Here is a 16,495-nt window from a genome sequence, read left to right as displayed (position 1 = left end):
GTAGGGAGTACCAGAATGGTGGTGTTTGTAGCTGGAATGTAAAGAATGGTTAAGAGAAGGAAAAATCCCCTGCAGTTGTAGGAAAGAAAAAGAAATTCATTTCATGCCCTGTATAGGTCATCTGACAAATGTGCTTCGGTAATAGATTTTCAAAAGAGAAAGTAAGAATACCACTTGTTCATCCCAGATGACTCTTAAGAGTTCTCCATTATTGTGAGTGAAGGGACAAGCTAGTTTTTTAAAGGGTTCCCTTCTGTCCTTTTCAAACCTGGTGGGCTTTTGCAGTCAAAAAAGTTGTGTGTGGGGGTTATGTTAATTTAATATAAATGTTGAGGTAGTGTACTGAAACATGAAAAACATCAGCCTGATTTTCCAATGGTAACTCTGAAATTGGGAGAAAAACACTAGAATTTTTTAAAAATCACATTCCTCCCTTAGCCCTTTTAAAGAGATTTTTAAGAAATTCATGGCTTTCAGAGTGTATATTCACTGGATATAAGTTGTATTCCATGCATAGTCCTCTGGGTCTCTATAATAATCCTTTTACTGTTTATTCTTGATATTTATTGAAGTTCCAAAAATCTGTTTATTATCTTGACCTTGTTATTTTGTTTTATATTTTTAATTTGTTTATTTTTTATGTGACTATTGTTATCCAAATTGTATTCTTCTTTGAACTCATATTGTATAAGAATAATTAATCTTTGGGATTACAGAAGTCGTTTCTCTTAGTATTTCCTTTACTTCAAGAAATTGAGAAAGAACTTCTATATATTATCTATCCGGCCAAAATAACCTTTTGCCACATATAAATTACGTGTATTACCAAAAAAAAAACCCCAAATATGTACTAATTGACAAATATACTTTCTTTCATAAAGCATAAACAAAAGAAGCAATAAATTGTACTTGAGGAAAATATAATTTTCCCTACTCTTTATCTGTGGTGTACATTGGAGTCTGACCTGGATTTGAATCTCAACTCTCTACTACTTCTACTCTGGTAACCTTGAATAAATATATGTTTCTGTGTGTCTGTTTCTTCATCTTTAAAATGGGACTAATAATTCTTAGTTCATAGTGTTACTTGGAGAATTAAATGAGATTAAGTTAGTAGTTTTCAAACACTGTTCTCTGGTACCCTAGATCACTATAGAGACATTTAATGGGTCGCTTGTATCTATTTTATGTTTAGGGTTCTGCAGAAGATTTGATTTGAGAAAGAGGGTCCTGAGTTCTCTGTTTAAAAACATTTGAAAGCCATAGCTGTAAGTAAAGTGCCTTGCACAAATAGATCCTGAACATATACTAGTTCTCATATTCAGGCTAGAAAATCTCCACTCCACTCTTCTCTCCTTCATGGGAATCACTATATTGAAATGCTAAGTTAATTTTCTTTAATGCTTTATCGAGGTATAGTTCACATAGCATACAGTTAGTTAACTTATCTAAAGTGTACAGTTCAATGGTTTTTATAGTATTGTCACAGAGTTGTGCATTCACAACCAAAATGTACTTTTATAACGTTTTCATCACCTCCAAAAGAAACTCCCTACCCACTAGCAATTAAACTAACTTACTTTTAGATTCTATTTGCATTGCTTGTTAGAAATTTCAGTGTAAGTTAATACATGAAGACTTAGCAAAATAAATCTAATGTCTGTAGCTACAAAAATCAGTGAACCATGTTTCTTTTCTTCATTCATTTGCAGGTACAGACATTATACTCCATTATGGCATTGAACCTACTTAATTTTACATATTAAATCACTAAAGACTTGGTTCTTTACATTTTTCACTCCTAGAAGTTCATCCGTCTACTTTTGTGTCTTCTAAAGATGACTACTTGATCTGTGTATGTCCTGCTTTTAGTTGAGGAATTCAACAAAGACCTTGTCAAGTACTTGTTATGAGCCAGGTGCTATGTTAAATTCCCAGGGTTAAACGATTAATTAAACACAGTCTAGGGAATTTACCGTTTTAGAAGGGTAGCATGTAAACAAAGGAGAGTAATATAGTATGAAGATTGTTATTATGGAGAGGTATGTAAAATGCTGATGGTACACACTTAAGGGGGTAATAAATTCCTCCAAGCAAAAAGGAGATTGATGGAGAGGCAACAAGGGGGAACGAATAGAGATTGAAGAGAGTTGCAAAGAAGCTGGTCCCTGAAGAATGAGTAGAATTCACTGCACAGGTAATAGAAGAGGAATGTATTCTTAAAAACTAAGAGAATAACCCAAGCCTATGCCTAGAGGACTACAGGTGTACACAATGTTTAATCAGAAGTCATTGAGGTATTTGATGTGACTAAGTGAAAAGTGGTGGGTGAAACAGAAAAGGTTGGCTAGAGCAGATCATGAGGGCCTGAAAGTCAGCTTAACACCTTATTTTATATGCTTCCCCCCACCCCCTTTCCAGTCTTCACTCTAGAGATAATTAGCCTTTACCAGTCTCATATTCAGTTCACATTAACATAGTTCCTACTACCATCATTTTAGTTCCCCCTGGAGTTATCTTTGACTTTTTTCACTACTTTGATTCCCATATCCATTCACATGTTAATTATTAAATGTGTCTCTTCCTTTCCGTTCCCACAGCCACTACCATGGTCTCTTTCCTAGGATCTCTTTTCCATTTCTTTTGTCCTTTTTCAAAATTAAAATTTTCCATTCCTAAGACTTCACCTCTTAATCTGTAGTATTCAAAGTAGTGAAATACAGTAGTGAAAATAGTTCCTATTTCAGGGAGTCTGAAGAATATGAAGGACCCAAGGGTTTATAAAAAGGAAGACCCTTATAGGGTTTATTATACTCTTCCAAGAGTTGACTGGCAAGAGAATTCTCTGTGTACTGATGTAGAATATATTGTTGAGTTAAAGCAAGGAACAGAAGAGTATAGTATATTCCTTTTGTGTCAGAAAGCTGACAGGTATTAGGATATAGACCCTGTTTGCTTACATTTTGCATAAAGGAACTGGACAACTGTAGAAGAAATAGTTGTAGTAAATATCCATAGGAGTAGGGGTAGAAGAGAACAAGGGTGAGGACTGGTCTCAAAATACCTTTTTATGTTGTATTGATTTTTAAACTGAGTATTTCAACTATTTAAAACTGGCCTTGTGTGCCACTGTGGGAGAGTGGGATTGAGGGACTCTGATTTTCTGTTGCTTTATATATGAAACTCCTTATAATGAAACTATCATTCAGACTTCTCCACTCTGACTATGCCATGGTGCAATTCGTTTCACTGAAATGAACTCTATTCCTGTCCCCAGTCACTTTGAAATCTCAAGTCAAAATTCATCACTTTCTTCTCTACAATGGGTTAACTGTTTATTTCGTTTTATCATCTTAGCTCAGTATATTTATGTTCTGTGTTTATATTTTGGTTCTTCATTGGTATCTCTGAGTATTCTAATTTATTTCATGAATGGTTTCTACTCTCATTTAAATTGTTAACACTTTCAATAGAAATCATATTTTCTCTTTTGTATTATTGAAGCATAATTTAGTAGATACTTGATAATGATAATTTGTATTTACTTTGGAGAATCCTAATATTTTAACTTCATTTGGATAGTTTTAATAAACAAATTTTAAATTGGAAAAGGGATCATGTAGGAGAGCTAAGTTTGACTACTTTTCCATTACCTAAAACTTCAAAATATTAAGTAGGAAAATTAATGAGGAAGTTAGCTTTGTTTAAAAACCACTAAAAATAATTAGGGTAATTTTCTGTCCAGTTTAAGTTGAAAATGTGTGGATTTGTGCACTAAAAAAGTAAACATAACATGACCACCTGACATTAATTTGCATGGAATACAATTATTATATGCTAATTACTAATAAATACAGTAATTGAGATTGGTGTGATTTTTATCTTTGCTAATATATGACATGCAGAATTCTGAGTTTATAAGTCAGATATGGTAAAATAGTCAATCTGTAATTTTTTAAACTAAGTGTATGATCAAAAGTAAGAAACTTGAAAGTAAATTCTATTAGTAAATGAACACTTATTTTTAAAAATTGATCATAGAAAATAGAAACTTGTAAGCTGAGAGGCCCTTAGTATGTCTTTATTACTTCATATAGTCTAATCTAATATTTATTTTGAAACAGGCAAGAAAACTAGATGTATATTTTGAATATGAAGAAAAAATAATGAGCAAAACTACTCTGGATAAATCTCTTCTAGATATAATATCAGACCCTGATGGTATGTACCATAAATTTGAGGTTAATGTTAAGTTTCAGAGCTGTTGAATCCAGCATGTTCAGTATAAGTAAAATCTGAATAGAATTATTATTTTTCCAATCCATGCCAATAATGAGATAATTAAATGAGCTAGTTTCTGTTGAGAAGTTCGTAGCATAGCAATTCCTGAAGTGGAAAAATGATTTGCATTTTATTTCACTGAACTTCTCTTTGATGGTATTGAAGAACTTGTTGCATTCATTTATTTAAAGTGATATATCTGGGGAAAAAAAATAAAGTGATATATCTGAAGTTCAAATTCTGCTGGTTTTAGGAAGACTTGGAAGTATAACATTCAAAGCAGGTGTCTCTAAATGATACACTTCTAATTACTTTAGTTTAACCCTAAAGCATTTCCCAAAAGGATATATCTAAAACTGAATTCTGTTTTAAATATTTAGGGACTTTACTTTTAAAGAAACTCCTTAATCAGTCCCTTTCATATTTACGTTTAACTAAATATTTGTATGTTAGATTTTCTTAAAACAAGATATGACTCTTTGTACTTAGAAGATGTTATAATTTTTACTTTCAGTTATAATGATCATGGGGATCCACATAGGTTTTAGCCTCCAAAACTATCCAAACTTTAGAGACTTGTTGATCATTTCAGAATAGTTTTCAATTCAAATCTCAGTAAACTGCTTTTCCAAAATGAATAAAAAGTATATAAGCTAAGTCACTTAGCTGAATGATGATGGTTTTTGAGTTAGACTTTGGTATGACTTTTAGACTTTATTCCAAACTGAAAAGTAATAAATTCCAAATTGTTTGTAATTAAAGATTCTTTTCGCAGAAACTTCTCTAAGAAGCTTTAGGTTATTGCTCACACTTTTAAGAAGCTGGATTTGTAGTGAGAACATACTATTTTGGAGTTATTTGCACTTTACAATGAAAAAATGCAAAATATATAAGCCCATCATTTCAGAGCTATTCCTTATTATTTATAATAAGTTTTGACTAAAGTTGAAGCAAATGAATGTGTTAATAAAAAACTATCAGAACCTTTCTCTATTCTTTCCCCTTACTTTCTCAGTTTAGTTTTAAAGACATTAACTACAAGAGAACAAGGTAGGCATTCATGCAAAGTGGAAGTCTGGTGCCCTTTTAGCCCAAAACAAGATGTTGCAACCTAAGCAGGATGAGAAAGGCATCCACATGTGGGACAGAGGGTGACTGTACACAGTAGCAACCCAGCGTCAGTCCAAGTGGGGTGAGAAGTGTGGCCAGGCATGTGAGCAAGTGTATTGCAGAGAATCAGAGCCCACATGGAGTGAGAAGACGTCCATACAGGCAAGGGGATGGCTGCAGAGATAGGATATTTGTTATATACAGTGGACTGGTTAAAGAAGTGTATATGTCAGGTGCTACAAATGGTGCCAGGTTTCCTCTTGTCAGAGAAGGAAGAGAAAACAAGTAGGGAAAGGGAGAAAACTATACAAGTAGAGAAGGGGAGAAAACTATAATGAGCTCTATAATGTTGGATTGGAATTGGAAGTATTATAGTCTTGGTGTTTTCACTATATATTTGTCAGACAGAAATAGATATAGATAACATGTGTGTGCATATATATATATATATATATATATATATATATATGTATGTGTATATGTATATGTATATGTATTCAGTCAACTGAGCAGGGCTGGGAGCAACAATGCCCTAGTGTAAAGATTGTAGCTTATAAATACATTTTCTACTAGGACTCGTTGGAGAAGTAGTTGATGCTGAGGATATTAAAAACAGTAACAGGCATCTACAGGCCCCTAAAACTCAGAGAGAGGGGAGCCTTTCTCTCCTGCTTTAGGAATGGTGGTCCCAAGAGCATACAGCAAGCCTGGTTGCTTTTTTCTCTTTGTCCTTTAGCTGCTTAGTCATAGTTGCAGGAAATGCACAATAGAACAGGGTAACTAAAACCAAAGCTTTCTGACCGAAGCACCAGAAAGGGAAAGCCAAGGGAATTGGAAAGTACCAGGGAGATTGCAGAGAGGAAGGAGCTCAGGAAAGCAAGCTCATAAAGTTGTTTATGAATTCCTGGGCTCACTCCTGAGCTGCACATACGTGAATCTGATCCTAAATAGCATTCCTAAGACTAAGAGTTGAAGGGCTATATGATTTCCCAGTTCCCACAGTGGCCACTAGATGGTTGGACAGATCCCAGTAGCACTGCAGAAGGTTTTGAAAATAGAAATCAATGATGGAACCACAACCCACAGATAGCTGGTGGGAACTTTGGCCTGAACCCAGCCAGGCTAATTCCCTGGTAAAGCAAAAATAGCAGCTTTCTCCTGGGATTTAAACAAGACCCTGAATTTCATAACATAATATTCAGTGTCCAAGATACAATATTTATCTGTAAACATCAGAACTTTGGAGAACCCATCATTGATCTTTATTACCATTCTTTGCCATATTTAGGGAGTAAGGATAATTTGAGAATGGTTATCTGGATTCTAAACCATATAAAAAACTGATGGTTCATTAGTCACGTTTTAAAAAAATTTTCCTAGTTTTTATTCTATAAGAAAGTATAACACTGCCAAGTTCTTGAGTATTAGGACTTTGAAGTGAGAGTACATATTGTTATTGGTTGGTGGTAAAACTGAGTTACCAGTGAACAGTGCTTCATCACTTTGTACCAAAGTACACCCAGTAACAGGGTGAAGAATAAATGAATTTCTCTGTAGTTTGGGGCTCTGGGTAGTAAGAGTAGCAGATCAAACTCAATGTGAGCAAGAAATTTCGATATCTTATGTTTTGTCTTAGAATTTCTAGCAAATATATTTTGCATAATACAACAGTGTTTATTTTAATATATAAATGTATTCTTTTCTCAAATCTTATATAGTGATAGAATACCCTCAAGAAAGAGGAGACCTGTATATTTTGTGACCCCACTTTTGAGAAGTATTTCATACTTAGGTTTCATAACCTAACACCTAGAAGGACCATACAGCTGTTTTCCCAGGATAGTCTGATTTTTATATTTATTGTCTTTACATAATTAGTACTGACATCCTTTTTCCATCTCAGAAGTATACTGTTTTAGATGTGTGTGATTATCCTACCTATTCCGTTCTTTCTGAGTTTCAATCTAAAAGGTTCATCTCTTGGGGCACCTGGGTGGCTCAGTCAGTTAAGCATCCAACTTCAGCTCAGGTCATGATCTCTCGGTTCACAAGTTCTAGCCCCACGTCAGGCTCTGTGCTGACAGCTCAGAGCCTGGATCCTGCCTCAGATTCTGTGTCTCCCTCTCTCTCTGACGCTCCCTATTCATGCTCGCTCTCGCTCTCTCTCTCTGTCTCTCTGAAAAAAAAAAAAAAACATTAAAAAAAATTTTTAAAAAAGGTACATCTCTTATAGACACTTAGGAAGAGAGAATGAAGATACTCCCATATCCCATTCCTTTACTCCCACAACATTTAATCATTTTCCATATCTGTGTGTTACATAGTCATAATTAGAGTGCCTATAACCTTAAATCACTTGAAAGAACCACATTTTATCTTGTCATATTTATACATGCCTTAAATTTTTATATACTTGTGTTGACTATAACACTTAACCAGAATTCTGAAAGTTTTTTTCCCCCCTATGTAGCAGGAACTCCAGAAGATAAAATGAGGCTGTTTCTTATTTATTATATAAGTGCGCAGCAAGCACCCTCTGAGGTATGTCCTCTTTGTTTAGTTATTGGATAGAAGGGGAGATATTTGTTTGTTTCAAAAATAGAAGACAGATCACTGTGACCAAATAACTACCTCATTCCTTTCTTTAAAAAAAAAAAACAATTTGTTAAGGCTGGTTCTATTTACTGCTGAGTTTTATAGCAGTATTTATTGTCACCAAGAGAACTGTCCACTCATGAAATGTCTGATCACTTTTAAGTTGTTGGAATATGAATTGAATTCAAGTGCCCAAATTCTTATTTCTGGGAAAATAGCTATTATAAATGAAGTTAACCAAGTTTGCTATGCTTTTTGTAAGTTTGGCCTTATTTCTCATTGTGTAATGATCTTAAAAGCTCCATTTCATTAAGCTGTAGCCACTAATGCTTTCCACTGAATTTATCTTTAACCTAAAGTAAAAATGTAATATTTTAAGGTTATTTAAAAACTAATGTCAATTATAGAACATAAGGAGTCAATTGGAAGAAAATACCCAAACTTCCAAATTGCTATGTAAATATCGCAGTTTAATTAGATTACACTTCAGATTTATATATGTCGTATGATTCATATAAAAAAATGAAATTGAGATTTTTTTAATATTGCAATCGAATAACTTTTATATCAATAAATGCCTCACAATTATTGGGAAATGACATATTTCCCTTTCTAGATTTTTTTTTTCCCCTGGAAAAGAGGATTATGGATAATTTTGTTGTTTTCTTTTTCTGTGACGGGCCATCACTTGCTTTAGAAGAAAGAAAAGTTTATAGGTAATTAATTGACTTTGAAGGCAAATGGTAATTTTGGTGTCAGTGTTGTTGCCAGGTTAGAGACCTGCTAACTCTCCTGTTAACTCAGTAAAATTTTACTGGTGAGCAGCAAGTGTTAGAACTTTGGAGATGACACCTAGGATGATACAGTAGTTATAAACGTCTTTCCTTTGCCAATACCATGTATTTTTATACGTCTGATAGATCATAACGCATTTTTTTGGTCAAAAATCTTGGTGTTAAATCAGTAAGCTAAACCCAATATTTGCTTTAGGCCAGTTCTGCTTTGTTCTGGGAATACGTCTTTTATTTTAATTTAGTAAGAAAGTGTAGTTTTCTTTTTAGAAGCATCTCATACCTATATCTTAGAGGATTTTTATAGGTATATATATATATATATATATATATTTGGCTTATATATAAAAAGGCTTATAGCCTATTTATAATATTTTCTTCAGAATTTTTTATTTTGAAACTTAATTCAGAATTCCCTTAATTTGACCACATTATTTTCATTTATTTTTGGTAAGGACTATCTTTTCATAAGTTTTAAGTGATCATTAAGAGGCTTAAAGCAAATTATGATTACTGATGTCAGCTGATAGCCCCAAAAATGCAAAATAGTGAACATCTCTGGTTGAAGGTGAGCTTTAAATTTCTGACTTGTAAGGAGCACCTGGGTGGCTCAGTCAGTTAAGCATCCGACTTCGGCTCGGGTCATGATCTCATGGCTCCTGAGTTCAAGCCCCGTGTCAGGCTTGGTGGTGACAGCTCAGAGCCTGGAGCCTATTGCAGATTTTGTGTCTCCCTGTCTCTCTGCCCCTCCCCTGCTCATGTTCTGTCTCTCTCCTTCAAAAAAAAGTAAACATTAAAAAAAATTAAATTTCTGTCTTCTAAAATTTTTATAATGGAATCACTATGATGATAGGCTCCTATAAATTACAGGAATTCAACTGGACTTACTCATCAGGAAACAAAAAGAACAAGAAAGAGAAAACAACAGTTTAAAAAGTGTAAGACACCTGATACTCCATTAATGCATTTGGACCACTAGAGTGTATATGACAGGGGAAAACCTGAATCTGCATTTCCCCTCAGTCAGTGTCATGCCCCTTGTGTTTCTGGTTCTGAAATATTCTTGGTCAAGCCAGTTGGTTCATATAGTGATTATCCTGAGGAAAGGCAAGTTCAAAAGTGGAGGAAAAATTGACTGACTCACTGAGGGATGACAAAGTACTGGATGGGTGATTTGGAGTCTGTCAAAGGTAATTTTCATTAGATGTGATTTTTGTCTCGGGTGCTCACTCATATACTCAAAATATGACTCCGTTCTACTTGGGTGCCTGGAATTTAAACTCGTGCCTTTGGTCTGACTTTTTAATGAATAAAATAATAACAAAATGGTCTTCTCTTTCATGAAAGTAGAAATTTTTATATCTTTCTTTGCTTATTTCAGGCTGATTTGGAGCAATACAAAAAAGCATTAACTGATGCAGGATGCAACCTTAATCCCTTACAATATATCAAACAGTGGAAGTAAGTTTTATTTTCTTCTTGTATAAAAGAGTACAGTGGAAGTCCCAAGAAGATAAGAATGTTACTAAGAAAATTGAACAGTGCCTTAGTATTTTTTTTGTTAATTTGGTGACATAAATATTTCCCTATCTGGCCCTCTCTATCCACAGCTTAAAATTACAAAAAATGGTCATGCCTTTCTTTCCTAGAGAAGTTGATGTTTTCTTCGCTGATTAGATACGAGTGACAAAGACTGAAATGTTTTGGGTCAGCCATCTCAAAAACATCAGAAGAAAATTTTAATTTCACTAGTAGAGAAATGCAGATTAACATAGCACACAGATACAGTAAAGTGCTGTGCTAAGGATATAGAAAATTAATTGGTGCATTTATATTCTGCTATTAAAAAATATAAATTGTCACCATTTTGCCAGATGGTATAAAATTTTTTTTTTAAAAATCTTTGTGGGATGCCTAGGTGACCCAGTCAGTTGAGTGCCGACTTTGGCTCAGGTCATCCATCATCTCACAGTTCATGAGTTCGAGTGCCATGTCGGGCTCTGTGCTGATAGCTCAGAGCCTGGAGCCTGCTTCGGATCCTGTATCTCCCTCTCTCACTGCCCCTCCCCCACTCATGCTGTGTCTCTCTCTCTCTCAAAAATAAAATAAAAACATTAAAAAAAATTTTTTTTAAATCTTTGCATACTTCTAAGGTTTCATTCCAAAGAAGTAATTGGAATTGTAAAATCTTAGAAGCAACCAATCTCAATGTTCAACAGTAAGCATTTCCATAAGATAGAATACAATTGAAAATTAAAATTCATGTCGTATAAGACTGACACTGGAAAATGTGTATATGATAGTGAAAAAATAGTTTACAACAAGTGACTTCTCTCTTTGTGTCTAGAGACTCTTCTAGACTTTGGAAATATAATAGTGACCATGTGGAAGGCTCCTTCAGTCATTGAATTTACATTTGAGTGGAGGGAAGATGAATCAACAAATAAGCAAACAAATGAACAGAATACTGTTAAATGATACTAAGTGATATAAAGAAAATAACACCAAGTGATAAGATCTTAACTTGGGGGTAAAAGTTAAATTTGTTGAGAAGATCAGGGAATGTGTCTGAGTAGGGATATTTGAGCCAAAACTTAGATGACAGTTTTTACATTATGATCTCTATTATCCATCCATCTATTTCTGTGTGTATTTGTATATATGAACATAAATCTATATACATACAATTGCATACCTTGACATATATTAAAATGTTAACAGTGGATAACTCCAGGTGGTAGAATTTCTTCCCTTTCATGTGCTTATCTTTATCTTCCAAATTTTTTACAACAAACCTTACTGTCAAAATATTTTTCTTTTTTTTTTTTTTTTAACGTTTATTTATTTTTGAGACAGAGAGAGACAGAGCATGAACAGGGGAGGGGCAGAGAGAGAGGGAGACACAGAATCGGAAACAGGCTCCAGGCTCTGAGCTGTCAGCACAGAGCCCGACGCGGGGCTCGAACTCACGGACCGTGAGATCATGACCTGAGCCAAAGTCGGACGCTTAACTGACCAAGCCACCCAGGCACCCCTCAAAATATTTCTTAAAATGGGGTGCCTGGGTGGCTCAGTTGATTAAGCATCCAAATATTGATTTCGACTCTGGTCATGATCTCACAGTTTCGAGTTAAAGCCCCATGTTAGGCTCTGTGCTGATAGCATAAAGCCTCCTTGGGGTTTCTCTCTCTCTCTCTCTCTCTCTCTCTCTCTCTCTCTCTCTGTCTCTCATCTCTCCCACAGTTAATAAATACACTTAAAAATATTGCTTTTTTTTTTAATATTTCTTAAAATGATTGTTTTAAGACTATAAGATTGAATATGCTTTCCAAGCTCAACAGTATGCCAAGTTGTTAACAGTGGTTATCTCTGAGTTTTTGAGTTTGAGTGCTTTTTCAAATTTTTTTTTATGATTTCATTTATTTTTTTAATTATTTATTATGAGTAAACGAGTGGGGGAGGCAGAGAGGGGGGAGAGAGAAGCCCAAGCAGGCTCCATGCTGTTAGCACACAGAGCCTGATGCAGGGCTTAATCCCACGAACAGTGAGATCATGACCTGAGCTGAAATCAGGAGTCAGGCACTTAACCAACTGAGCCACTGAGGCACCCCTAATATTTTATTTTTAAGTAATCTTCTACACCCAACATGAAGTTCAAACTTACAACCCAGAAATCAAGAGCCATGCACACCGACAGAGCTAGCCAGGAGCCTCATTTTTTTTTTTTTTTTTTTTTAAGTCATCTCTACCCTCAACATGGGTCTCGAACTCATGACTCCAAAGTCAAGAGTTATATGCTCTACTGACTGAGCCAGCCAGGTGCCCCTGCTTTTTCAAATTTCTTTTTATTTCACTATGTTCTTGTAATAAGAAGAAAATATACAATAGACCTCTGTTTAAAAAGAGAAACTGAAAACTGCTTTTTCCAATTTTTATAATATATGCCTTTACACATTGGCTTTGTGGCATATGTCATTGTTCTTTACATTATGATTTGTGGAGAACTCCTTAATCAAACATTTATTGTTGGAAGAGGAAAGCCAGTCTTGGACATCATTTTATATGGTTATAAAATACGTAATTCCTAGCATTTTTCTTTATAAGAGTAATACAAGTTTTTTGAAGAAAATTGTATAAAACTCTGTTAGAAAGGAGGTAAAAATTTACCTGTAATATCATCATCCAAAGTCTACAGCTAAACACTGTATATCTTTTTATATGTACATTACATGTATTTTTTAAAATTTGGAAATTATTAGTATAGATACAGTTTTGTATTCTAGTTTTCCATTAACTCATTTTAGCAGTCCATTTTCTTAAATAATTATAGTGTTTCTTGGAGCACCTGGGTGGCTCATTCGGTTGAATGTCCAGCTTTGGCTCAGGTCATGATCTCACGGCTGGTGAGCTCGAGCCACAGGCCGGGCTTTGCACTGGTGGAGCCTGCTTGGGATTCTCTGTCTTCCTTTGTCTCTGCTCCAACCCCACTTTCCCACCCTCCCTCCCCTCCCCTCAAAAAGAAACATTTTTAAAAAGTTTTTTTTAATAGTGTTTCTTAAATTTTCTTCAGTGGTACTATTTAGTGTGTGAATATTGTTTAGCCATAAAAATGTGCCATGATTTATTGAATCCTTGCATATTGTTTAGATATAGTTCATTCTAGTGAAAAATAAGTATTTGTTGAAGGCAGAAATTCTAGTCTACTTCTGAAAACATTTGATTCACATCCTCCTTCCTGAACAAGGTTGTGATTTTTGTGTTTGGGATTTCTCTAATGGTATTTTCAGTGAGTTCTGTCCCAGTTGAAATAGAGTGTTTTTAACATTTCAATTATCACATCTTAGTGATTTCCATTCCGTTTTTTACTCTCATATGATTTTCTCGTATTTATGTAAACTTTTTTTTCTTTTACAAAAACAATTGAAATAGTTAGGAATCATTATAAAAGAGTATTGAGTCACATAAAGTGTTTATGGTATGCTATTAAAATGTTACAAAACAGTTTTACAGTATATTAATTTTGTTTTTAAAGTATATATGTTATATATATGTGTGTCCAGGGATTAGAGGAATATACACAAAAATCATGATTGTGAGCCTCAAAGTGTTAGGGTTCTTTTGGGAGCATTTTGTGTCCTCAATTCTCTATGGTAAACATACTCCCAGAAGGAAAATATTTTTAAAAGCACATCTAAGTGCCATCTTTTTGCCAGACTTCAGAAATTGTATAGTTTAGTTAAAGAGAATTCTGGACACTTAAAAGATTTGAAAATAAATGACTACATGCAATTAGGTATAAAAGTGTGTGTTGTAGAAAATAACTCTTAAAAGGAAAAATCATTGGGTGATAGAATAGTTTAATGAAAAAATTGGTTTTGGGGCACCTGGGTGGCTCAGTTGGTTAACCGTCCGACTTCGGCTTAGGTCATGATCTCACAGTTTGTGGGTTCAGGCCCTGCATCATACTCTGTGCTGACAGCTCAGAGCTTGGAGCCTACTTCGGATTCTGTGTCTCCCTCTGTCTCTCTGCCCCTTCCTGGCTTGTGCTCTCTGTTTCTCTTTCAAAAATAAATCATTAAAAAAAAATTTTTTTTTAATAAAAGAAAAAAGTAGTTTTGAGCAGAGTCTTAAAAGGAAATGCACAATTTCTGTTGGAGAAGAAGGCAGTCCATTTATCCCCCTCAAAGGACAGCATGAACAAAGGCATATGTCTGGGAATGAGGGAGTATGGAATGTGGGGACTGATAAAGAGACTAAACTTAGTTCATGATTGTTCGTTCAAGGCAGCAAGTCTGTTTCATGTTAATGACCAGATATAATAAAAGGAAAAAGTCTTGATGTTTGGGAAATGAATGCATTTGTATTTTTTAAAGAATTTCAAGGGCGCCTGGGTGGCTCATTCAGTTGAACATCCAACTTCAGCTTGGGTCATGATCTTGCAGTTCGTGGGTTTGAGCCCTGCATTGGGCTCTGTGTTGGTAGACCAGAGCCTGCTTGGGATTCCCTCCCTCTCTCTCCCTCTCTCCCTCCCTCTCCCCCTCTCCCCCTCTCCCCCTCTTCCCTCTCCACCCTGCTTGTGCTTTCTCTCTCTCAAAATACATAAACTGCAAAACAAAACAAAACAAAATCTCAGTGTTTCAGTACTAATTGTACTGTACTTGGACAACATTTTACATGATTACCAATCATATAGTCAACATTTATATAGTTGTTTCAGTGCTCATTATACTGAAACATTGTATTATATTCGTTGAAAGATGATTCTCTTTTCAGAAATGTCTGCATAGTAAGAGTCAGTGGAGTTTTTAATACTGTGATGCTGAATGTTTGCTCTGATAATCAGTTTTTCAGTATAGCTTTTTTTATTTCATAGGGCTTTTGCCAAGATGGCCTCAGCTCCTGCCAGCTATGGTAACACTACTACTAAGCCAATGGGGTAAGTATTTTTAATAATTCTGATGGAATAAGTCTGGTACTCCAGACCATAATTAGACTCTCAAGCCCTAAAAGCACACTGACACTTTGGGGCACCTGAGTGGCTCATTTGGTAAGCACCCAAGTCCTGGTTTCGGCTCATGTCATGATCTCACAGTTTGGGAGTTTGAACCCTACATCGGGCTCTGCACTGATAGCATGGAGCATGCTTGGGATTTCTCTCTCCCTCTTTTTCTGCCCTTCCTCAGCCTTGCTCTCTCTCTCTCTCAAAAAATAAACATAAAAAAAAAATAATTAAAAACATAATGTTTTTCAAAATAAACATTTTTTAAAATAAAATGTAAGTTAATATATTTTACATGGTATGAGCTATTGGCTTCTTTTGCTTCCTTGTTCTTAAAACATTACATTTTTTTTATTTTCAGAAGTTATATGAAGGTTAAAGCTACTTTTATATCACTGTTGATAAGTAATACAGATTTGGAGCTAGGCACTCAAGACTTAGCTTCAAGAGAGATGTAGGCATACTATTAAATGACAGGGAGGAAATCATTTAATAGTAGGAGGAGGTCTAGGTCTAGGTCTGACTCCTGACTCCACAGAATCCTATAGTGTGCATGATTTTCAAAGTAACTGAACAAGGTAATTCTAACTACTCTTTTTCATACCATACTTGTTTCAAATTCTTTAAGTTTTAGGATAAAAGTGTACAATCCAGAGGAAAGCAGTTTTATTCTAGCTTTACCTCAAGCTTCCAGTTTTAATGGAACAGTTTGCAAAAAGCGAAAACACTCAGCTAGGCAAGTGTTTTAAATGCTTGACAGAATGAATCCAGCTAGCCTCACCTTCATACAGTGCTGTGTAGGTTAGCAGTGCCTCGAGTTGCCTGGTACCAGGGAATTGCCTCTGAACTCTTCATTCCAACAAAGATTACTTTCTCTTGTTTCTGTTAAAGCATTTCCACCTTGTCCATCCTTTGATTTCACAGAGGAGTAAAGGCAAGATAGGGAAAAGGAAATTTATTTGGAAATTACTCTCATGTATTTAGTAGACTTTCCAGTTCCATATCTTAAAATCTTAACTGAATATTAAAAGCCTAAAGATTTCTTGTGGATTTCGTAGTTGAGGATTTTAATAAAATGTGTTGTAAGAAAATCTTGATGATTTGAAGGCTATCCCTAGCCTTCTGATATCATAATACAGGAATACCATTCTGTCCCACAAAACATCCCTTGATCCCAAATGAGAGATTGACTGAGCCACAAATATATGCCCAATATGGC

At 34.9% G+C, this 16,495-nt stretch overlaps 1 protein-coding gene across 1 annotated transcript in view; it reads left to right on the top strand.

The window, feature by feature from the left end:
• Positions 1-16,495, top strand: part of SCFD1 (sec1 family domain containing 1) — a 121,285-nt gene that overhangs the window by 63,176 nt on the left and 41,614 nt on the right. The window contains exons 15-18 of the mRNA XM_049612961.1: positions 4,125-4,221; positions 7,862-7,932; positions 10,159-10,238; positions 15,151-15,213. Coding sequence (XP_049468918.1) covers positions 4,125-4,221; positions 7,862-7,932; positions 10,159-10,238; positions 15,151-15,213 — 311 coding nt within the window. The remainder of the gene's footprint in view (positions 1-4,124; positions 4,222-7,861; positions 7,933-10,158; positions 10,239-15,150; positions 15,214-16,495) is intronic.

Source organism: Panthera uncia (assembly GCF_023721935.1).
Source record: "Panthera uncia isolate 11264 chromosome B3 unlocalized genomic scaffold, Puncia_PCG_1.0 HiC_scaffold_1, whole genome shotgun sequence".
Taxonomy (NCBI): Eukaryota; Metazoa; Chordata; class Mammalia; order Carnivora; family Felidae; genus Panthera; species Panthera uncia.
The sequence above is the reverse complement of the archived record's forward strand: the minus strand, read 5'-3'. Positions and strand labels throughout refer to the sequence as shown.